Genomic DNA, 21,401 nt, shown 5'->3' on the forward strand with positions numbered 1-21,401 from the left:
GTCGATGTTGATGCTCGTTTGCGGCGCCGAGAACTAAATATAAATATTCTAGCTGACTCGCTGTCAGGCCTATCCCTGCAAGGGACGGGCGATCCAGCATGGATGAGTTCGCTGGAATGGACCTTGTTGACGTGATAAGAGGAGGATATGTGGTGCTAGCTGCGAGTGTACGAGAGCCTGATACATTATAACAAAGATGTTAACTGAGAAAGAGGACGATGATGATGATGACGATGATTATGATGGCCCAGACGATATATGCTGACTGATCCGTAGGTTATGGCTGTTAACAGCCTCAAATTCCTCCGTGACAGGTTCATTTCATACGGTGCCCGGACTCTGCCAGCAGCCAAGCAGTCCAGTAGCAAGCCCGCTACGGTGGCCACAGCCTCTCCATGGAGTAGCATTACCGGGATGTTGAACTGCATGGCAACTTGGGGTGTGCCGCATTCCTACTTTACCCATTTCTATTACTGCGCTGTCGGTGTGGCGTTCTTCTGGTGGTATCAGCTTCTTGCCAGAGGATGGGCTTTTAAGCTCATTGCAAGCATGGTTGACCATGAAAGCAGGAAGAATTCAATGTCCTTCAACCAGATATTTCTCTGCTGGTCACTGTTTACCATCCAGGCCTGCCGTCGACTCTATGAGTGCCTCTCGTTTGTTAAACCCTCTCAGGCAAGGATGCATGTCGGGCATTGGCTTTACGGATTTGCCTATTACATTGTCATGGGAATAGCCATCTGGATTGAAGGAACAAGTAGGGCCCGGCTTCTTTTATATTTGAATGAGTACGAATCTAACTTAAACGTAGTTACTCTGCTCTCAACTAATAAGCCATTGGGCAACGCTGCCATGACCGCGCCATCCCTGAGATCTTTGATCTTCATCCCAGTGTTCATATTTGCTTCTGGAATACAGTATGACTGCCACGAGTACCTGGCATCTCTTGTTAAATACACCCTCCCGGTACATCCTGCATTTGTGAGCATAATATCTCCACACTACACCGCAGAATGCATGATATACCTTTCGTTAAGCATTCTGGCTGCACCTCCGGGGTCAATAGTCAACAAAACCATCTTCTCTGCCGTGATTCTCACTGCCGTGCAGCTGGGGACTTCAGCAGCAGCCACTAAGAAGTGGTACGGTGAGAAATTCGGAAGGGAAAAGGTTAAAGATAGATGGACCATGCTACCACTTATATGGTAGACTAATAGATGCTTTTTGCTGTCATCGCTTACTTAGATATTTTATACTATTTCCAAGCTTTGATACCTTCAGCACATCTCTATATGTCAGACTAATCCGTGTCTGTCTCTCGTATTTCCCTGCGCAGAAGGGCTGGCTGTCACCCAGGTTACCCCAATTGCATATCGTGTCTTCTCCAAGATCTTCGTCAGACACCCTCTCTGCAATCCCATGCAAAAAGTCAGAGTATAGATTCCCCGTGGTAACCAGCAGACTTCGCCTTTCCTGCAGAATTCGAAACCGTGGAACTCTCTGGCCTCTCACCGCCTCCTGCGTCTCCACTAACGGGGGTTCTGGAGCTGATAGATCGCTCTGTCTCTTATCATAGATATCCAAGATAATCGGCGCCGCAAGACTTACTGTCGCCACGATCGGATAGTACGCCGCACCATCTTCATGAGGCATTATCCCTTGCCCTGGCTGGTACTCGTTAATAAGTACATGATTGGGCGATTGGTGAGGGGAGTCGGTAAATATACATAAATCTCGAAACCGAGAGGTAATAGGAAGTTCCAGCCATTCTGGCAGCGGTGAGGCGAGCAGGGTATTGGATTTACTGAGCGCAGATGGCCATGTTTGTAACCGCCGGCGGGATAATTGTGTCCATTTAGGAGCTGGAACAGACGCTATCTGTGTAAACATTAGTAACATTGCTAAACATTTACCACAACGCCATGAACATCCTCGGTACTTGAATCCCACCTTAAGACAGATGGGCTACTTACTTTGTTTAAAAGTATCTCCTCCTCACCCTCTGAAATAAAATTGGGAACATAGTATGCAGCATCTGGAAGCTGGCTGATTCTGTAGCTCTCTAAACCTTCTGGGTTATTTAATGGCCCCTCCATCATATTTCTCATGCGGAAGTAGACACGAACGTCCCTAATATCATTATAGTATGCATCAAGAGACTGTTGCATGGGTGTAGATGTGATGTTTGTCTTCAGAAGTCTTTTTTACTTGTGTACTCTGTAGTTGGTTGATCACTTCCGGCAGACGGGAGCTCGCCGGTCACATGTCCGGGATTCGTTTAGTCAGCTTTTAGCCCTTAGGTATTTCTCAGTCGTGCTCGACCCTCTTCTCCCCTGGAAGTTGTTAACTTATACGGAGTACCGAGCCATGCAGTTTCATGGCGCATAAACCCTGTACCAGCGTGCCTCAATACGACTGTGGGAAGAGGAGCTTGACATGGCACGCCTATCGAAGACATCCCGTGAAATTTACCTATTTCCAATGTCTACGAGCAGTACCTAGGTACTCCGTACGCCATACTCTCGGAGAATAGGATCTCATAAATATCACAGCTAGTTATTTATGGAGCCGGGAGAGATGCTGTTGGCTGGTTTTTTCTCAAGAGTACCCCTGCTGGTTCTCTCCTTGGCCACATAACAAACACCAAATCACATTGGTGGGCCCCAGGCAGTTTGGGCTGTCAAGTACGTACCTTGTTAAGGAAATGTCAAGGCCTCCAGCATCAGGATACCCCAATGAAAGCGATCTGTCCAAAGGTTGTACCTGACTTGGGCCTCACGGTCGTTTCGGCTGACTTCACAGCTACGCCATTCATTCAGCGTGGCGGTTTACATCCGAAAGGGAGCGACAGCCATGTAGTGGATGTCTGGCTTGAAATATTCTTGAGAGATGTGATAATCATGGCAACCAAATACCGTGATTTCCCTCGAGCGTAAGTGTCTGTCTGGGTATTATACATGGCCTGCGGCCGATCAGTTCTGGGATGCTGGGGTGTCGGGGACCATTTCACCAATCAGCAGAGCCGTTGTTCACTAGTTCCAACGATGGGACAGGGATGCCGCATTGGTTTCAGTTGTCTGCTATACATAGCACATACGGAGTACCTAATGAACTCTTCCAGTGAAATATCATGCAAATTATGAGATGCAACGGTAGTAGTATGAAGACACTCTAGCGGGACTTTCCATTATTCTCCTAATAAGACCCATCCGGCATCAAATCCACTACTTTTGATCCTTTGGGCTTTGCTGAGTGTTGGAACGGGAGATGTTGGTAACCTGGTGGTGATGGACCACCGGACCAACATTTATCACGCCTAGCGCAACATCCAGTTGGGCATCCTAATAGGATGTGACATGGATATTTTCTATTTACTGCAATCCCCTGCACTAAAAAGGCCCAGGATGTCCAGCAGGCAGCTCAGCCCCTTTTTGCTCTTTTATATTTGTCCCCTACGATGGCCTCGTTACGGATGGTAGGTGTCCATTATCAATATTGTTCATGGCAAAGATGGGCATTCTCCCACATATATTATTCTTGCTATCACATAGCATAATATTCAGTTTGGCTCTGGATTGCCAGCCAATACGCATTTCCGGGTTATCGGGGGGGCAGCCTTCTCATTATCACTACAAAGAGGAATTCCGTATACGATTTGGACAATGGTCGGATAACGAGATCAAAACTTGTATTGGGAAGGCAAATTCGTTCGATATGTGGTTAATATCGGAGCATTCAGACTGCCCATATGCATGGCCAGTATTTGGTAAGTCAGGTGTACCGGTCATTACAAGCGAGCTTTGAGAAATACTGACGAATATCTTCAGAAAATATAGTTAATCTAACGGCGGAATACGATGTTAATGTAAAACTCCCCATATCGAAGGAGGACCTTAAATGGTCACCATTCCATCTTGACCTCAGAGCAACAGCCGACGCGTGGTATGAAGACGTGAAGTTGTTTGCAAGGTCTAACACGTTCTTGGTGGGTGGCGACGAGGACACCACGTCGCACACCACAATCACCAGCACGTCAACCTCGAGCTATACTACGTTTACAACAGTCATATCGACATCGACATCGGAAAGCTCTCTGCCACCGACTGCGACCGTTGTGGTAACCCGGACACTGGAGCCTACTGCAACCGGTCCCATACCCATTGCCCATGGGAAAGCAGGTCTCAGCACTGGCGCAAAGGCCGGCATTGGGACGGGCGTAGCGTTTGGCTCGATCGCCATAGCAGCTGCAGTGTATATAATAATACTTCTTCGGCGGCGACAGGCGGACAAAGTCATACCGATGCTCAGCGGCGAGGAATCGAACAAGTACTCGCCTCCGGGGCCACCGGAAATGCACGATGAAGTACCGGGCTCGCTTCCTGTGGTTACTGAGACAAACGATCCCCAGAAAAGACCTGCCAGCGAGATGCTCGGCTCGATACCAGTGGGAAAACCCAGTGGTAGGGTTGGTGAAGAGAGTGTGCATTACGAGTTGCCATAATGGGTGTCATATGATTTTATTCTGAGGAGTCATTTAGATGGCGTTCGATATCGATGTATATACCAAATTTTCTTTTGCTTTAAGCGTTCGAGCTATCATCGAGATGTTTAATCCAACATTAATTCCAAATGAAACAATACCTTATATCAACGCCTCGAGATAGCTTCAACATATTACCCTATACATCCGAGATGTCTTGAAAAAAGACTTAATATGACGCAAGGAAGAAACAATCTTGCGGGGCCTTAACTGGTTTATATCACATACCAATGTATTGAAGAGCCTTTTAGTCTCTTGACCTCTTACGTGACCTCCATCTCTTAAATATCCGGTTCTACAGCAGATATTTATAGATAGCTACTAGTTTAGAACTTTAAGGAAAGTAATTATTTAGTCAGCGCGGCTGCGCTTCAACCACACCTCATGTCAATCATATCAAGGACTATATATGTGACATTCCCCAATAAACCATCTTTTACCACCAAAGCCATAATCGGATTTTATTCCTATACCCATCTCTATTAAACCCGTCGCATAGAATTCTTATATTGCTGCCCATAACACCTACTGCCCTCGCTTTGCCATGGCTCCAAAGAACAAGGGAGGGGACAGTAAGGGTGGAAAAGGCAAGGGGAAAGGAAAAGAAGCAGAAAGTTCAGACGGTGGGAAGGGAAAAGGGTTGAAGGCGGCTAACTCTATAAACGCTCGGCATATTCTTGTACGTCGTGAATATACCTGGTTCACCCTAGCCAATACACTCACTGTAGAGCCTATATATATAGGGAGTGGGGGAGGCTGGGGTAGGTCTTGGTTATTTACTTACTCCGTGGTGTGAATAGTGCGAGAAACACTCGAAGAAGGAAGAAGCTCTGGAAAAACTGCGAGCTGGGGCCAAGTTTGATGAGGTAGCTCGGGAGTTTTCAGAGGATAAAGCAAGACAGGGTACGATACCTTGAATTAAGAGATTCAATGCTCCATCTTACTTCTTTGGACATCTGCAGGGTAACTTCTAACATGTTTGCTTACAGGTGGATCACTTGGATGGAAAGTCAGGGGCAGCTTGGATGCTGCATTTGAGAAGGCAGCCTATGAATTAGAACCAAGTACAACAGGGAATCCCAAATACGTCGAAGTGAAGACAGGGTTTGGCTACCATATTATTATGGTGGAGGGAAGGAAATAAGCAATGACACAAAATAGCTTCCCCACGTTAGCCCTTTACTAGTCTGAGCAGCTATATAATTTAGGGTATTTGAAATGTACGTATCAACTATATACATGAATGTGAAGGTTAGTTTATTTGGAGTGAAAAGTCTTGTCTAGAGAATGAGAAAGAAAGGATGCATAAGAATCAAAAATATGAACGTAAACACCTGAGTCAAACGTGAGAATAGAGTGGTAGGTTATCCAGAGGGTGGTTGCCTGTGTGGATTAGGCATCTAAAGGGATTTTGCCTCTTTGGCCTTCTCACGGAGTTTCTTTTCCTTCTCTTTTCTCTGAACCCACGCTTCGGCTCCAATTCCACCAAACACCAAGCCAACGCCCACCCACTGGCCTCCACTCAATTGATGACCAAACCATACAACACTAAGAAGCATGGTTAACATCTTCCGAGTCAGCGTCACTGTCACCAAAAGGAGGGAAGAGAAGTGAGCCAGTGTATAGAAAATGAACAGTTGGCCAACCGCACCACAGGCAGCGAATGCAATAACATCTTTAGTAGCTTGCGGGTGACAGGAGAGGAACGCTATGGCTGAAGAGAGTTCGGATGTTTGTGATGGAGGGATAGGTAGAGGTAAGAGTGGGAGAATAGAAGTTGAAAGGTGAGGCATGACAACAAGATAAGCGCTCGTGAGAATGGTGGATATGAAATTTTGAGCAACCATCATCTGGGGGCCGCTGAATTTGCCATATAGCTTTTGAGAGGTAAAGATATGATCTTGTGTTGTGTTGGTGAGGCCGTCCAGTAGTAGGTTAATGAAGAGAAGGAAAAGGCCGAAGATAGAAGATGAGTTTGGTCCCTTAGATCCGTTCTTCTTCTTCGCCGTGCCAGGATGGTGCAGTGTAAAAGTCGCCACGCCAATAGTAAGGAGGAGAATAACACCGTACTTATATAACGGGTAGCGTTTTTGGAAAATAGTCAAGTGAAGAAACATGACCGGCAACAGTTTGCAGGACTTCGCCAAGGTGAAGGTAACGTAGTCAATGTGTGCAAGACTGGCATATCCGAAAGGAGAAGCGAGAGAGGTCGACAAGCTGACGAGTATCAAAGGAACAAGGATCTGACTGGTAGGGAATATGGATGGTGTGCTCGTCCCGCGAGGCGTCGAGAAATAGAGGTACATAGACCCCGTGATGACCGCAAAGAAGGATTGAATGGTATTCAAAACCAAGGAAAACGTGAATCTTTCGGTTTGGGGGTTCGGGACCGCGGAAGTGGGTGGATGGACAGGATAGTACGTGGTGGTGATTGCTTCCTGAAGCACACCCCATGAAAGACTACCAGCAAATAGCGTTAGAGATATATGTATCTCGTAAGTACGCATAGAGCTACTTACAAGGAAGCATAGATGCCAGTCACACAGATCACCAGCTGCAAGAGTCCGGCTTGGGATGGCTCTGAGGTAGCCTGGATCGAGGGTTTCCCTTTCTCTGGCTGTTGAATTGTACCATTGGTCAAATTGACATTCATATCTGGAATGTCTTTGGGCTGATGCATGATTCCGCCGGAAGGCACCCGTTGGATGGGAACCTTTTGTTTCTCACGCGCCATCGACAATGTGGAATCGATGAGAATCGAGGAGGGCTCAAGAATCTAACTGTCCCATTGACGGAGAAAAATGGAGAAGAGAAATTAAGAAAAACAAAAGGAACTAGAAAGGAATACTGCGGCAATAAATATAATACAGGACAAATTGTTGCTTTTGATCTTTCGAAAGTTCTCCTGTTCGGGCGATGACGATCCTGAAATCTGTCCAGTACCTTACTTATTACGTAATCGACGCTAGAGGCTGATCAGATAGAGTTTAATCGATATCAAAACTTTATTTCACTGTCGCACCTTCGCATTTTCAGATTTCATTACCTGGTTGCATCAGCGGTCCAATTTACGCCTACATTCACCATATTTAGGCCAGCGGATTGTAGACAGATAGATCCACTAAGATAGTTGTTGATCTTTCAGCCAGTCACATACAAGATTGCGTCGTGTCTCACGTCCATATTTTCGAGGATGTCCAGCCACGCTCCATCAATAGCCCCGTCAGCTGTCACGACGCTGATATCCTCACAACCACAACCTTCTACACCGAATGTGGCTCTCTCACTCGAGATACTCCATAATCTCGAACATCAGCACCAGTGGACAGGTTTAAAAATTCATAAACCGTTCTCCCTTTCCCAGAAGCAGTCCGTACCGTTGATATCTGGGACCCCTCCCCAATCCATTTACATCCACCCAGACGAACAGGCATATCTGTTGGAACATCGTATTCCCATGAAAGACATTCCAAAGGACAGGGAATGGGTAATTCCAACGGCTCAAGGAGAGAAATGGACGTTAAGTCAACTAGCTGGCTTACATGACTCCTTGCCTAGCCGGACGGAGGATTTCCTGTTTGATTCGGTTGATTTGGAGGAAGCTACAAAGGAGATACAAGAATATGTAAAGCTCAAAAAAGAAAAGCCTTGGGGAGGGAAGCGAGCCTTACTTGCCATGGTAAATCGAGGCTTGGGTGGAGATGGAACTGTCGTATATTACGTGACGATGGAAGGAACGCCAAAGCCAAGGCAAAACTAAATATTAACGACTTCACGAAGTTGCACTTGTCAGGTGCACAAAACGAAAAATTATCACTACATCATGAGTGAATAAGGATACCGAAGACTGCCTAGAAATATTTGACTTGACCACCCCAATTATCATGGTTATTGTACAATAAAAGGATTGACATATATATAATAAAATGCAAAAAAGAAAAAACCCGTACCACCGTTGCATATATTGAAACCACCAATTCCGTCAACAGGGTATATATAACGCATAATGAATGCCGGAAATCAAATGTGATGAAAACGACCCATAATGCCGATGCTAATTGTCAATACGAACCCGTTCCTGGTCCCGCTGGCAACTCGAACAATACTCCTTATACCACTTCTCAATTTCCTTCTGATTTCCAGATAAAATCTGTTTTCGAATACCCAAAACTCCGTCATGGTCTTCATTATCGTGATAATGTATACGCTCTTTGAGTAGTATATCAAGCATGGCGCATCTTCCGGTTTCTCGACGGAGCCATCTCTCCCATTCCAAATGGAGAACTTCTTTCTCAATGCTGTTCACCACTCTTAGGCCAACAAGGAGGTTGTGTCGGTGGGTTCCAAGTCTTTCGCGAGTGCGTTGGAGCCGGTACGCAGAATTCCGTGATATTTTATTACGGGCAGGTGTACCCAATGGTGGTAATAGTAAGTCATTTCTTGTCAAACCGTTCTCTTCACGGAATGTTGAAAAACTATGGGGGTCTCGACGTTAGCATATTTAAAGCCTGTATTTGAGAGAGCGACTAACCAAATACTACTATTGTAGCCCTGAATCCCGACCGACTTCGGAACAGCATCATCTAAATCTTTAAGATAAACAGCTTTGCCCATCACCGTATTTGGACGAACACCAAGGCGGGTCATGAATTTACCCGCGTTGCGTTCCTGCCACCAATCCATTGTATCACGCCAAGAGTGAAACCCATTAACGAGAAGACTAAGAATTAGTAGCAATAAAATAGTCTTGTTGGCGTTGGATACTTTCCAAATCCACCGAAGCAGTGCCCAGAACCAGATGATCAAAGACGATGCTGCGGATTGGAAGAGAGATCCAGATGTTTCTAATAAAAGTGGCAGTAAACCACTCTGCTTTAATGGACGCTGTAACTGTAACCGAAGCTTCTCAGAGACCGTGATGTTGGAAGTTTCTGTCTGGTGGCCGATGTTTCCAAACATAGATATTGCGCCTTTCGTTGTAGGATACGGGCCAAGTCGTTTAACTTGATCTGATACAAGGTCGATCAAGTCTAGCGAGCCTTGTTCTAGTTCCTTCATGGCCTGTCGTTCAATTATGCCTGGGACAGCGTTAATTTTACGAAAAGACCAACGTGTGGAGAAGTATTAAGAGGCTTACTGCTGATAAGATACGGCTGCGATATCCACTCAACTTTAGTGAATATCGCCAGTTTGCATTTAGATTTTGAAACGTGGGTTATGACGGCTTTGCTAACAAGCCTGAATTGCCGTTTAAATGGGAGATGCCAGGGGGTCCGCTTGTCCGTGACAACGTAACAAAGGTGGTCGTTGAATACATCTATGATTTGGTAATCACAAACGTCTGCGAGGTGGGACCTCCCTAGATTATTTACAATATTAGTTTAGTTAAATGGTTTATGATTTTTGGCAAATCTTACCAAAAGTATCAACCATGCGAATTTGGTAGGCCATCTCACGTCGAAGATGGGAGGAAGACAGCGTGACCCAGGGTCCTTGTTTGATATCTTTAAACGGTTAGCTATGAAATAACGCATAGTAGGATAAGAGGCACATACTCTGCGCTCTTCTCTGATGCTGAGATAACTGCCAAATCGGACTGTTATCTCCAAACAGCACGAGGAATAAAGCTTTAGGGCTCATATTAACGTATTGCTCGGCTGCAAGATGAAGGCAGCCTTGCGGTTCATATATCACTGGCTGTGATGGCAATCTTATGCGAGAAGCTTGTGTGGCTGGATTCTGCTTGATGGGATCGATGTCCAGGTCGTGGTCAATGTATGTGCTGGCTTTCAACAATTTCTCTGGTTTTGGCATCATGGTACCATCATCCGCTGGGGTGTTCAATGATACGTCTTCCCAACTGTCCATACTAGGTGTTCTTGTCGGACCAGTGGTTTCCAATTTGATCAGTGTGCTGATGACTGTTTCTAATCCCGCTGGGTTATCAAGAGCAGCATTGGTGACGAGGTAATTCAGTCTCCTCTGGAGCAGTTTCAGGGGTTCCAAAAATGTCTTCACACCTAAACGTCCAGGGATATCGCTCCCTTTTTCTGGAACAACGTGAAGGTATAAGAAGTCACAATCCCTACCGGGCGCTGCGGTAACCTCGGTTATACTACGTAGATTGGCGCAGGTAGTTAAAACTAGCCCTAAATGGTTGCTATAGAAATATATATTGTGGGTAGTTGCAAAGGCCCTTCCCGGAAAGTCTTGTTGATCATTTGGACTAAATGTGGCCCTAAAAACGAGAACGAGACTTTCGTTCCTGGGTATATGGGGGAAGAGTAGGCGAAATTGAGAGTTGTGGGGTCTAAGTTGCTGCGGATAGTAAGATGGATAGTCATGAGGCATTGTTATTGCATCAGGACTGAATGATCCAGTGTCTCCAAGGCTGACAGTAGCTCTATGACGTGTCATAGATGTACGGCCTTGAGTGTTACCTTTAGTACTAGAGGGGGTATCAGGGGTAATTTCAACCTAATTTGACTTGTTAGCTTGAGATCCGACAATATAAAATGGTGAGAAGAATGCATACTACAGGATGATCAGGAGTAGTTGCAGAGGATAAAGGTGGGTCTTCTCGTTGAAGTTGGTTCACCATTGCCCATTGTGAACTTCCCCATAAATTGGCCATCATTCCAGTAGGGATCGAATTTGCGGTGTCACCTGGTCCCATACCGATGCCTCGCTCGGCGCTAACCATAATGGCCACCCTGCTCATACTTGTGGGCGTAGGAGGATTAACCAATGTCGATGGTGCAAGGGAGGTTTGGCTGCGGTCGCTCTTAGAGGCCCCACCTCTTGTTTTGCCGTTTTCGACATTGCCATCCTTCGTAAACGGAACGGACACGGCAGGGAACATGCTATGGCTGGCAGATATCAAGCTAGCAATGCCACTTGACGGTTGCCCAGGCGAAGGCGGCACAAGGAGAGGTGAATTTGCATTTTGTTTCCGGTGGATGTCTAACTTTTGGATTATCCTTGAAGTATGGTCACGACCGGCATTGTCGGCGTCTCTGTCTGGGCCAGTAGATCGCCTAGAGTGAGAGAAATCACCACTGCTCCTGACACCTAGGGCATCCAGATCTAATAAAGGAGTAGTGGCTCCGCGTTCAACAACGGGGAGTTCCTCACTGGTGTTCGGGGTCAAAGAGTCAGAGGGGTCTGCTGCAAATTCAGGGGCAGGGGGTTGTGAGATTGCAAATGCTGGGTCTGGTGACTTTGGCTTTGTGACCACTGATATCTCTGAACTAGGGCTTTCGAGGGCTTTCCGTTTAGCAGCTTCGAATGATCCTATCCAGTCTGTGAGTTCTTTTTGAGTTTCCCCCTGTAGTAGTATTGTGTTACTCTTGGTCTTCACTTCAAAACAGAAACGGCGTTCCTCTTGAAAAGCCGGACGGATACTGCAAAGCAATACACCTATGCGTTCGCTCTCTTCCACTCCGCCAGTTCTGGGGTTTTGAACTAAGCAACCAAAAATGCCATTCTTCAAGAATGCCCAGCGCCGTACCCAGAGTGTTCTCGTCGGCTTTCCAGTAAGGACTCTTAGGTTAAGCCAGCCTTGCTTTTCCGGAAGGAAAACATGGCTCTCAGCAAGTTTGACGGATGCAGGCCCGTGGGAACCAAGGTATGGCACAGTAGAGATAGAGTAATCCTCCAGTTCTCTTGAGGGTCTCGTGGAATATTCAACCGATTCCTCAATTTGTTTTCTTGCTACCAGCAGATCTTTGCGGGCGGACTTCTCGCCTGCCTCCAACTCATGGGTCCAGCCTTTTGTTCGCTCCATCTCCTGTCCATACTTGGTGAAGGTAGCTGAGGATGCATCCCTGACGACTCTAAACTCCCTCCATTGGTCAAAGAAAACTTTGACAAGAAGCTTTTCAAGAGCAACTTTGAGCTGTGGGGCTTGTACAGAGAAGTCCATGGAGGCTTTGAGGTATGCTTTTCTAGCCTCATGGAGTTGAAATGCATCTTCTCTCAGAGAAGATGGCTCCTTTGATTTTCCTTGGGAGGAATATCTTGCTTGTAGCTGGTCATACTGCTTCTGAGTCTGATCAAGGACTCTCCGTAGTTCCTGGAAGGTGTTAACGGAGAGTAACAAACGGTTCGTAGAGGAGGTGTATATCCGACCTTAAATGCCCGTAGATCTCCCTGCATGAACGCCCTGATAGGCTCCGCAACCTGTACTTCAAACCGCTTGGTTGCATTTATCATCCCAGACCAGCTATCTCGAAAGCACTCTCCGTATCGTTTCATCGCGAGTAATGCGTAGTCTTGATCGAGGATGGCTTCGGAAATATTCGGCGGTGAGGTAATATGGGCAAGGATTCCATTAGATATGTTTTCCAACGATGCCAGCTCGGACGTAAGCCGCCCTGTAGTTTTTATATAATTGTCGAGCCATCTTTCCATATAATCTATCTGCTCAGAGAAATGTACCGTCGTAGCTCGAAAACTCGGTGAATCTAAAGCAGCTTCTTTTAAGACAACCGGCCTAAATTCAGGGTTAGCTTCGTCCTAATAAGTGATTTGGTCTGTATTCAAAGGCCTAGATAGTATAGCCGGCACTCACACAACATTCACCAGTTTCCCTTCCTGTGGTATTGACAGTTGTATCTGTGACGCCATCTGGACGACTTCCTCCGTCCGATCTAAACGCCGATACACAAAGGGGTTTAGCACCAACCCGCAAACATCCACCGTCGAGCACTTGGATCAACAAGAAGAAGTAAGATAAATGGAAATGGAATATAGGAAATCAGAAAGGTCTGCTGCCATGCCTTTGCTGCCACACGACGAGGCTTTGCTCTCCTGGTCGCTCAACTTGTCAACGTCAAGCAAGCTTGGGTAGGTTAAAGTGGATGAGTCAGCAAACCGGTGAGCTTTAAGGCTGACCACGTCATTGGTCGAGGTCGCATGTGCATTCCTGGCCCACCACAGGGAAAAAATAAAATAAAGATAAAAATAAAAACTTCCATGATAAGAGCAGGAGGCCAAATTCGACAGAGGAAGATATATATCATTGATGCACCGTGGGTTGTGTTGTCTTTGAACCGGTGACATTCAGTTGGCTGCCTTTCTTCTGTGCAGCAATGGAGCCCCCGAACAAGCGTCAGAAGAAGGTGCTCTTTGCGGAGAGTGGCTCAGAAGATGAAGCTGTTGGGGAGGACTTCAAGCTCAATGTCAACAGGGAATATGCCAGACGATTCGAATATAATAAGAAGAGAGAGGAGATGGTACAGCGTTAGTATCAATTCGCCCACCAAGTACACTACACGGAACAAAACCTAACCTGCCGGTCCCTGTAGTCGAAAACAAGCTGGGAAAACGACCGCTCTCTAAAGGCAAGCCATCCGCGGATGAGGAGGAAGACGAGGAAGAATCTGACTCTGAGGACTCCGAGGAAGAGGATGATGCTGCGGAACTTGTGACAGAGGCTCTAGATGAGGAGATCGCGGCTACATTGCAAGCTATAAGAGCTAAAGACCCGAGGGTCTATGACCCGAATGCGAAGTTTTATACCACCCTGGACAACGCGGAAAAGGCAGACGGGGCCAAGTTGGAGACAGCCAAGGCAGAGAAACCTATGTACCTGAAAGACTACCATCGTCAGAACCTACTCAGTGGTCAGGCCGCCGTGGACGACGATGAAGCGGATGCGCCAAAGACGTACGCTCAGGAGCAGGAGGACCTGAAACAGTCGATTGTCAAGGAGATGCACTCTACAGTTGGGAAAGGGGAACAGGATGATGACGAAGAGGATGATGGATTCCTGGTTCGCAAGGAGAAAGTAGCGTTGTCTAAGTCAGACCGGCCTACAATAACAGAGAAAGATGTTGCCGAGGCGGACCAAGACCCTGAATTGTTCCTATCAAATTTCATGGCGTCCCGTGCCTGGGTGCCCACTCCGAAATCCAACTTTCAGCCTCTGGAATCCGACGATGACGAGGAAGATAACAGAGCCGAACAGTTTGAAGAAGCGTATAACCTACGATTTGAGGACCCTAACAAGCTCAATGAAGTTATACGCACACATGCTCGTGACACTACGAATAAGTATTCTGTCCGAAGGGAAGAGATCAGCGGCCGCAAGCGGCAACGAGAGCTGGAACGACAGAGGAAAGAGGAAGAGAAGAAACAGCGTGAAGAAGAGCGAGCGAGATTACGAAAACTGAAGATTGAGGAGTATGAAGAGAAGCTTGCAAAGATAAAGAAGGCAGCCGGCGTGAAGAGCAGCGACTTTGCAGATGAAGACTGGAGCAAGTTCCTTGACGAAGGATGGGATGATGAGAAGTGGGAGAAGGAAATGAAGCAGCGGTTTGGAGACGAGTATTATGCCGCGAATGAGGAAGAGGATGAAAGTGGTGACGACGGGGGTGGCTCCTCAAAGAAGCGAAGGCTGAAGAAGCCCAAATGGGATGATGAAATTGGCATTGGCGACCTAGTGCCTGACTTCGATGAGGATCTAGACGTGGATATTGATATAGACGAAGAAAACGAAGACGATGAAGCAGAAGGTGACGACCACAGCGGAGGGAAGAGGTCCAAGAAGCAGATGCTGAAGGACAAGAAAGAGAAACAAAAAGAAGCCAAGCGAGAACGACGAAAGATCGAGGCCCTGGCTGACAAGTCCCTCGAGCTCGAACCGTCTCTCTTACCAGGCTCCTCGAGGAAGTTTGGAGGTACCTTCCGCTACCGCGAGTCGTCTCCCGTTTCATTTGGCCTGACTGCCCGCGACATCCTGATGGCCGACGACTCTCAGCTTAATCAGTACGCCGGCCTGAAGAAACTGGCCAGCTTCCGGGACGCAGAGAAGAAGAAACGAGACCACAAACGGCTGGGCAAGAAGGCTAGACTACGAGAATGGCGCAAAGAGACGTTTGGTACCGAAGAGCCGCCTGAGTTGACTGCTGAGACTGTCCCTACAAACAACAGTGGAGACGCCGACGGAGAGACCAAGGTAGACATCCGAAAGGGCAGCAGCAAGCGCCGCAAACGGTCAAGGAAGCACTGATGTATTTATTATTACGGAGTACTATGCTCTGTCCTCTGTTCTATGTATGCTCTTGATAGATTGGTAGCTCTAGACGTCTGAACCAAGCCTTCTTTGAACGTCGTTATTGATGTACCTTGATGACTAAGCCTACGACGATCGATCCAAAGCTTCTCCTTGGAACAGCCCGAAGCTCCAACTGCCAACTCCGAAGCATCAAGCTGCAACAACGGCGTCTGCTCCGTGGCAATCTGCTTCTGGCAACACGCTGAAGCAGCCATCTCAGCGTCGCTGCTGCGAAGAAACATATCCCAGGTCCCTCGTATTCCGGCTGGTAGATTAGTTTAACATAAAATACGCAGCATGTACGCGCAGTACCAGCCTTGCTGCTGTCTGAGCGTCAGGAGGTGGCCAGCTTACAGTGTCATTACCGCGTAACACCCTTGCTGCATCTCATGCCTGCGCCTGTGGGTAGCGTCGCCCTCCTTCCTCCACCCCCAGCCCCAGCTTCAACTTCACTTCGCCTCCCTGGAGACGGCGGTTACCTAGGCAGCGTAAGCAGCACAAGCAGCAAGACCGCCGACGTCTGGTCTCTGGTTTGCCCCGAGTGGATTCCCTCCAGCAAGCAGCCAGCCCAGCCGAGTCGTGCAGTAGTAGCCAGTCGGCAGTAGCCAGCGCAAAAAAAAAAAAAAGAGAAAAAGTTTTTCCCGCCGAGGGAAAATCTCGGGAGAAGTCGGCAACGTGACAACTTCGCCCAAAGGGGACTAGCGCAGTAAATTTTCCTTTCCTCCCTGACAACCCAATTGAGTATTTTTTTCTCTTCTTCAGATTTTTCTCTTCCTCTTCTTCTCCTTCTTCTCTCTCTCTCTCTTCCATCTCTCAGCTTCATTTGCATCCCTCTCTCCTCCTTGAAGGCCTCGCATCTCTTTGCCAGCCTTTACCTCCCTCTCCTCTCTTCCCTTTCTTCAGTCCAGTGAAGAAATCACATACCGGCACAATGGCTAGCCAACAGGACAAGTCCATCCTCGGGATGCCCGTAAGTAGAGATCCAAAACTCCCAGAACAAGAGGCAGAGACGGCTCGACTATTCAATTGATGAGAGTGACTATCAATGGCATGGCTGCGAGCTCGCAATGGATGGAATTCGATGCCGTTGATGCTGCTGTCGAGAGTGGTGAAAATTTTTCGTCTCACGAGGACAGTGTCGGCTAACGTGTCTGATGGCTATAGGGCTTCGTCGTGGACTTCTTGAGTATGTGGAATCACTCCAGCTAAGCTAAGAGGCTAGAATAACGGCTGCGTGGACGGAGGTCTCAACTAGAGAGATATCTGATGCGCAGCTGCAAAATCCGGGATGGATATGCTAACAGTTCTTTCCAGTGGGTGGTGTCTCCGCCGCCGTCTCGAAGACTGCTGCCGCTCCCATTGAGCGTATCAAGCTTCTTATCCAGAACCAGGTACGTTTAAGCAAAGCTGCAAACTCCGATCTGAACCATTATCAGATTTTTATATACCTTTACTTGATAAGGAGGCTAACCCCCGATTAGGATGAGATGTTGAAGACTGGTCGTCTCGACCGCAAGTACAACGGCATCATGGACTGCTTCCGCAGAACCGCTGGTGCTGAGGGTGTCGTCTCCCTGTGGAGAGGTAACACTGCCAACGTCATCCGTTACTTCCCAACCCAGGCCCTCAACTTCGCTTTCCGTGACACCTACAAGTCCATGTTCGCCTTCAAGAAGGACCGTGATGGCTACTGGACCTGGATGGCCGGTAACTTGGCCTCTGGTGGTGTAAGTTTCAACCTGCCAAATCGGCAAATCGATCTTTTTTGGAAGACGTGAAAAATCTGACTGGTAGATAGATGGCTGGTGCCACCTCCCTCCTCTTCGTCTACTCCCTCGACTACGCCCGTACCCGTCTTGCCAACGACGCCAAGTCTGCTAAGAAGGGTGGCGGTGACCGTCAGTTCAACGGTCTCATTGACGTCTACAAGAAGACTCTCGCCTCTGATGGTATTGCTGGTCTTTACCGTGGTTTCGGTCCCTCCGTTCTCGGAATTGTCGTCTACCGTGGTCTGTACTTCGGAATGTACGACTCCATCAAGCCTGTTCTTCTCGTTGGACCTCTCGAGGGTAACTTCCTTGCCTCCTTCTTGCTCGGCTGGACTGTCACCACTGGTGCTGGTATTGCTTCTTATCCTCTTGACACTGTCCGTCGTCGTATGATGATGACTTCTGGTGAGGTACGTATAATATCTATATCACCAAGTAAATTATTCCGGTATCTCGTGTCTAACAAGCTGTGCAGGCCGTCAAGTACTCTTCTTCCTTCGATGCTGCCCGCCAGATCATGGCTAAGGAGGGTATCCGCTCCTTCTTCAAGGGTGCTGGTGCCAACATCCTCCGTGGTGTTGCCGGTGCTGGTGTCCTCTCCATCTACGACCAGGCCCAGCTCCTCCTCTTCGGAAAGAAGTTCAAGTAAGCGGCTCGCTCATCCAAGCCTGAACTATAATGGATCACAGTCCCTTCAGTGTTCATTTGTGATGGCCGTTGTTGCTTCTTCCTCTGGGAAAGAAGTGAGGATTGTCTGGACGCCCCCGGAGCATCATCATGGAACAACCACAGTGTGTCGAGAACAACCGAATCCCATCGTCCTCGTTCTCGATGCATTAGAGACATCGGAGACAGGGCCGCCTTTTTCCTTTCACCACCCATCTGTACTTTACCACTACTACATGCGAGGTCTCTTTCCTGCTGATTTTCTGTGTATTTTCTCCTGTGACATCTTGGCATTCAATCAATTTCTCTCCCTTGTCCCCCTTACCTTTGTCCTTTCTATGTTTTCACTATGTACAACCTTGTCAGATAGAAAAATGTCTTTTTTTATTGCTCTCAAACTTTTCTCCTTTCTCCCCCATGGATCTCTTCCACAAAGCTCTACGCCGACGGCCCAATCAGAGCCCGTCGAGCGGAGTCACATGATATGACGTAGCTTCCACTCAGCCATTTGTAGTAGAAAGAACCCCTACTACATCTAGCATCATAATACTCAGCAGGATATCAGCTGCTTCTATTCAAGACACATACCCTCCCTCCAACCTTGTGGACTTGTCACGCTACCTTGCCCCCGGCCGCTTCATTCGATGATGGAAAAGGAACCAGAGAAATCGCCGACTGGGCCCGTGTCTAGTCAAGAGGAGACACATCTGCCTACATCCACGGCAACATCTACAACAACGGCTCCAGAAGCCGAACCAGCTCCTATTCCAACACCCACGACTCCAGCAGCCACTTCAGAAGAGTCACCCTCACCTGTTCCACCTCGACCACAACCACAAGCTTTTCCAGCACCGTACACGGGACACAGTACGTCATGGACAGGCGCCAGCGTACCACCCCCATCAACCCACAACGGCCCTAAAGCCATCCCTCCTCCTCCCAAAGCATCAGAAATGCATCTCTACAAGGCGTCAGCGGCAATCAGCAAACCGCCTAGCGCACACATAGATACTCAACCCCACACCCAAACCCAACCAAACCAATACCCTCGTCCATCGTCCAGTCGGGACAGTACAGTGCCTAACCTTGAGCATCCACCTGGATACCGCCAGAACCCAGCCATCGCTCAGCCATCCCTCGCAACTCTCGCTGCAGATAGCGCAGCCTTTGGTGCCGACGAGAGCCCCTACTTCGGTATGAGGCAGGTGTGGGATCCAGCGCCCGGGGAGGCGGGAGGACGATACGTTTACCAGTATGACTTTTTCGGCGAGGAAGAGGAACGTAATGTTCACGTGGGGGGCGAAGAGGAGTGGTTGTGGAACTCAGCTGCCGGGGCATGGGAAGCAACTGTTTCGTGGATGAAGAGTGCTGGGGAGAGAATGGCGGAGGCAGAAGAGGGGATTTGGAGGTGGGTTAATTCCCGCTCATAGTAGACAGAAGGACAGTTCCTAGGTGGTACTCTTTCGGGTATTGGTTATTGTATGACTGATTAATGAATTAATTGTATTATTACGGCATGTCCTTTATTACACTGTGCGATAGGTAGATAGGCAAGAGGTATGAATTGGCGGTTCCTCATTAAATTAGCTATTGCGTATAGTATATGTAGTAGTAATATATAGTATGTATAGTGTATGTAGTATCATGTAGTGTAGAGTAGTGAGTATATGTATGTATCAAACATCTCATCTTATGTCAATACCTGATCAAACCCAGGAAAAGAAAAGCAACTACCTAGCTAGGAGAAAGCAAAGAAATCGCTTTGAAAAAAACACCCCATCACAGCCAGTCCAGACCAGGAGCTGCAGAGCTACCCGCCAGATGAATCAAACTCCCCAGTACAATACAGTTAAGATGACCAAGTAAGTTGCTGGGCGGCAGACCAAGATGTCATGCATTTCCGCTGGCTGGCTGGCTGCGTAGAAGCAGAGAGGAGAAGAGAAGAGAAAGCTCTCGTAAAACTTTGGAAAAAAAGGGGAGGGAGGCGCAAGGCAGACAGACGGGCGAACAGGCAGGGCGGATGTCAAGTGCGATGCAATTAAGATGACCTGAGCATCCGTGGCTCCCTGTGGCCTCGTCGTCGTTGAGCGTTATTGAACGCCGTCGTCCAGAACCAGAAGCATGCAAATGACGTTGAAGAAAAACGCATTCTGCATCGATAATGTGTGTTGGGCCTTTTTCTAATTTTTTTCTTGTTTCTTATTTCTCTTCCAAGGTTATTCTCATTTTTTTGTGTGGTTGTTTCTTGATTTTCGGCTGATGGAGTTGGAGTTGGTAAGGGGAGGAGGAGGAAAGGGAGTCGTTGTGTGGTATCGTGGCATGTCGTGGCAGGCAGGCAAGGCAGGCAGACAGTACAAAGGGAAGAATGAGAACAATAAACATAAGATATGGGGAATCATGATGCTAGACATAGGAAATAGGAAAATAGGAAAGATGAAAGGTGAAAAAATGGGTATAAAGAGGAAGTAGAAAGGGAAAGGAGCAGGAGGGAGGCTGCTTGTTTGTTTGTTTGTTTGATGCTTGATGTTTTCTTTTCTTTTTCTCGTCTCTTGTTCCTGATCTTCTAACGGTTGTTGCTTTTTGCTGGTGGACATGGAACAAACAGGGAAGAAGACGAAACGAAGAGAGCGAGCGAGATAAAAAATAAAAGCATAACAAGACAAACGCGCCAGCCAGCCAGTTTTTCTTCTTTTCCCATTCTTTTCCCCGATTAATTGATTGATTGATTGATGATAATTCCCAGTTCCAGTTCCAGTTCGTTCAGGTTCGGCTTTTTCGACTTCGAGTTCTAACTCAACTTTCAACTTCGACTTCCAGTGCCCATCGTGTCTCAGATAACGCTGCCATTGTTGAGATGGTCAGGCTAGCACGGAAGGAGTTCGAATCGCGCGTGTATGTTGAAATCAAGGTGAAAAAGGTCGAGGATCATTCGTTTGCTTGTTCGGTGTGTTTTTTTTGGTGAGGGTTCCTCAGCTTGCACCGTATTCCAGATATGCAAGCAGCCAACCGGCCAAAAGAAAGGAGGTAAGAAGGGGAGAAAAGGATAAAAAACAACACCCGCCACCGTCAGATCGGAGTTCACGTTAAGTGAAGATAACACATTAAGTAAGCGCTGGAAAGGATAAAAAGGGAAAAAAGAAAAAGAAAATAAGGAGAGAAATATACATCGTGAGGCCAAAAAAGGAGTGTGTGGGTTGATAAGTATACGATCGGGGCCAGCCACGCGTACTGTATCGTAGATGAAGTAAAAAAAGGAAAGGGGGGGCAAGGCTTCGTTTCGGGTCATGTCTTGGGGATTAAAATATTGTATAGTGGTTTAAAAAAAAAGAGGAAAAAAGGAAGCAAGGGTAAAAATGTATAGGTGTGA

General features: G+C 47.5%; 10 protein-coding genes across 10 annotated transcripts; 7 read left to right on the top strand and 3 right to left on the bottom strand.

The window, feature by feature from the left end:
* Positions 1-98: 98 nt before the first annotated feature.
* MGYG_01079 (hypothetical protein) lies at positions 99-1,209 on the top strand (the record flags this gene model as incomplete). Its single annotated transcript, XM_003176945.1, has 3 exons — positions 99-167; positions 277-757; positions 812-1,209. The coding sequence occupies 3 exons, from the start codon at positions 99-101 to the stop codon at positions 1,207-1,209; spliced, it is 948 nt and encodes a 315-aa protein (XP_003176993.1).
* A 21-nt stretch (positions 1,210-1,230) lies between these two features.
* On the bottom strand, positions 1,231-2,168 carry MGYG_01080 (hypothetical protein; the record flags this gene model as incomplete). Its single annotated transcript, XM_003176946.1, has 2 exons — positions 1,231-1,878; positions 1,974-2,168. The coding sequence occupies 2 exons, from the start codon at positions 2,166-2,168 to the stop codon at positions 1,231-1,233; spliced, it is 843 nt and encodes a 280-aa protein (XP_003176994.1).
* A 1,342-nt stretch (positions 2,169-3,510) lies between these two features.
* Positions 3,511-4,501, top strand: MGYG_01081 (hypothetical protein; the record flags this gene model as incomplete). Its single annotated transcript, XM_003176947.1, has 2 exons — positions 3,511-3,766; positions 3,828-4,501. 2 exons carry the CDS (start codon positions 3,511-3,513, stop codon positions 4,499-4,501), a joined length of 930 nt encoding a protein of 309 aa, XP_003176995.1.
* A 583-nt stretch (positions 4,502-5,084) lies between these two features.
* MGYG_01082 (peptidyl-prolyl cis-trans isomerase pin4) lies at positions 5,085-5,684 on the top strand (the record flags this gene model as incomplete). Its single annotated transcript, XM_003176948.1, has 3 exons — positions 5,085-5,219; positions 5,341-5,443; positions 5,530-5,684. The coding sequence occupies 3 exons, from the start codon at positions 5,085-5,087 to the stop codon at positions 5,682-5,684; spliced, it is 393 nt and encodes a 130-aa protein (XP_003176996.1).
* Positions 5,685-5,940: 256 nt separating this feature from the next.
* Positions 5,941-7,274, bottom strand: MGYG_01083 (solute carrier family 35 member B1; the record flags this gene model as incomplete). The annotated part of the gene is made up of 2 exons (XM_003176949.1): positions 5,941-7,000; positions 7,060-7,274. 2 exons carry the CDS (start codon positions 7,272-7,274, stop codon positions 5,941-5,943), a joined length of 1,275 nt encoding a protein of 424 aa, XP_003176997.1.
* Positions 7,275-7,733: 459 nt separating this feature from the next.
* On the top strand, positions 7,734-8,300 carry MGYG_01084 (hypothetical protein; the record flags this gene model as incomplete). Its single annotated transcript, XM_003176950.1, has 1 exon — positions 7,734-8,300. One exon carries the CDS (start codon positions 7,734-7,736, stop codon positions 8,298-8,300), a length of 567 nt encoding a protein of 188 aa, XP_003176998.1.
* Positions 8,301-8,594: 294 nt separating this feature from the next.
* Positions 8,595-13,168, bottom strand: MGYG_01085 (hypothetical protein; the record flags this gene model as incomplete). The annotated part of the gene is made up of 8 exons (XM_003176951.1): positions 8,595-9,015; positions 9,072-9,618; positions 9,678-9,899; positions 9,958-10,044; positions 10,096-11,017; positions 11,076-12,614; positions 12,671-13,034; positions 13,113-13,168. 8 exons carry the CDS (start codon positions 13,166-13,168, stop codon positions 8,595-8,597), a joined length of 4,158 nt encoding a protein of 1,385 aa, XP_003176999.1.
* Positions 13,169-13,632: 464 nt separating this feature from the next.
* On the top strand, positions 13,633-15,554 carry MGYG_01086 (KRI1; the record flags this gene model as incomplete). Its single annotated transcript, XM_003176952.1, has 2 exons — positions 13,633-13,783; positions 13,849-15,554. The coding sequence occupies 2 exons, from the start codon at positions 13,633-13,635 to the stop codon at positions 15,552-15,554; spliced, it is 1,857 nt and encodes a 618-aa protein (XP_003177000.1).
* A 976-nt stretch (positions 15,555-16,530) lies between these two features.
* Positions 16,531-18,017, top strand: MGYG_01087 (ADP/ATP carrier protein; the record flags this gene model as incomplete). The annotated part of the gene is made up of 6 exons (XM_003176953.1): positions 16,531-16,569; positions 16,764-16,785; positions 16,914-16,990; positions 17,081-17,326; positions 17,398-17,778; positions 17,844-18,017. 6 exons carry the CDS (start codon positions 16,531-16,533, stop codon positions 18,015-18,017), a joined length of 939 nt encoding a protein of 312 aa, XP_003177001.1.
* A 664-nt stretch (positions 18,018-18,681) lies between these two features.
* Positions 18,682-19,464, top strand: MGYG_01088 (hypothetical protein; the record flags this gene model as incomplete). The annotated part of the gene is made up of 1 exon (XM_003176954.1): positions 18,682-19,464. The coding sequence occupies one exon, from the start codon at positions 18,682-18,684 to the stop codon at positions 19,462-19,464; it is 783 nt and encodes a 260-aa protein (XP_003177002.1).
* Between the last annotated feature and the right edge of the window lie 1,937 nt (positions 19,465-21,401).

This window comes from Nannizzia gypsea, genomic scaffold, assembly GCF_000150975.2.
Source record: "Nannizzia gypsea CBS 118893 supercont1.1 genomic scaffold, whole genome shotgun sequence".
Lineage (NCBI taxonomy): Eukaryota > Fungi > Ascomycota > Eurotiomycetes > Onygenales > Arthrodermataceae > Nannizzia > Nannizzia gypsea.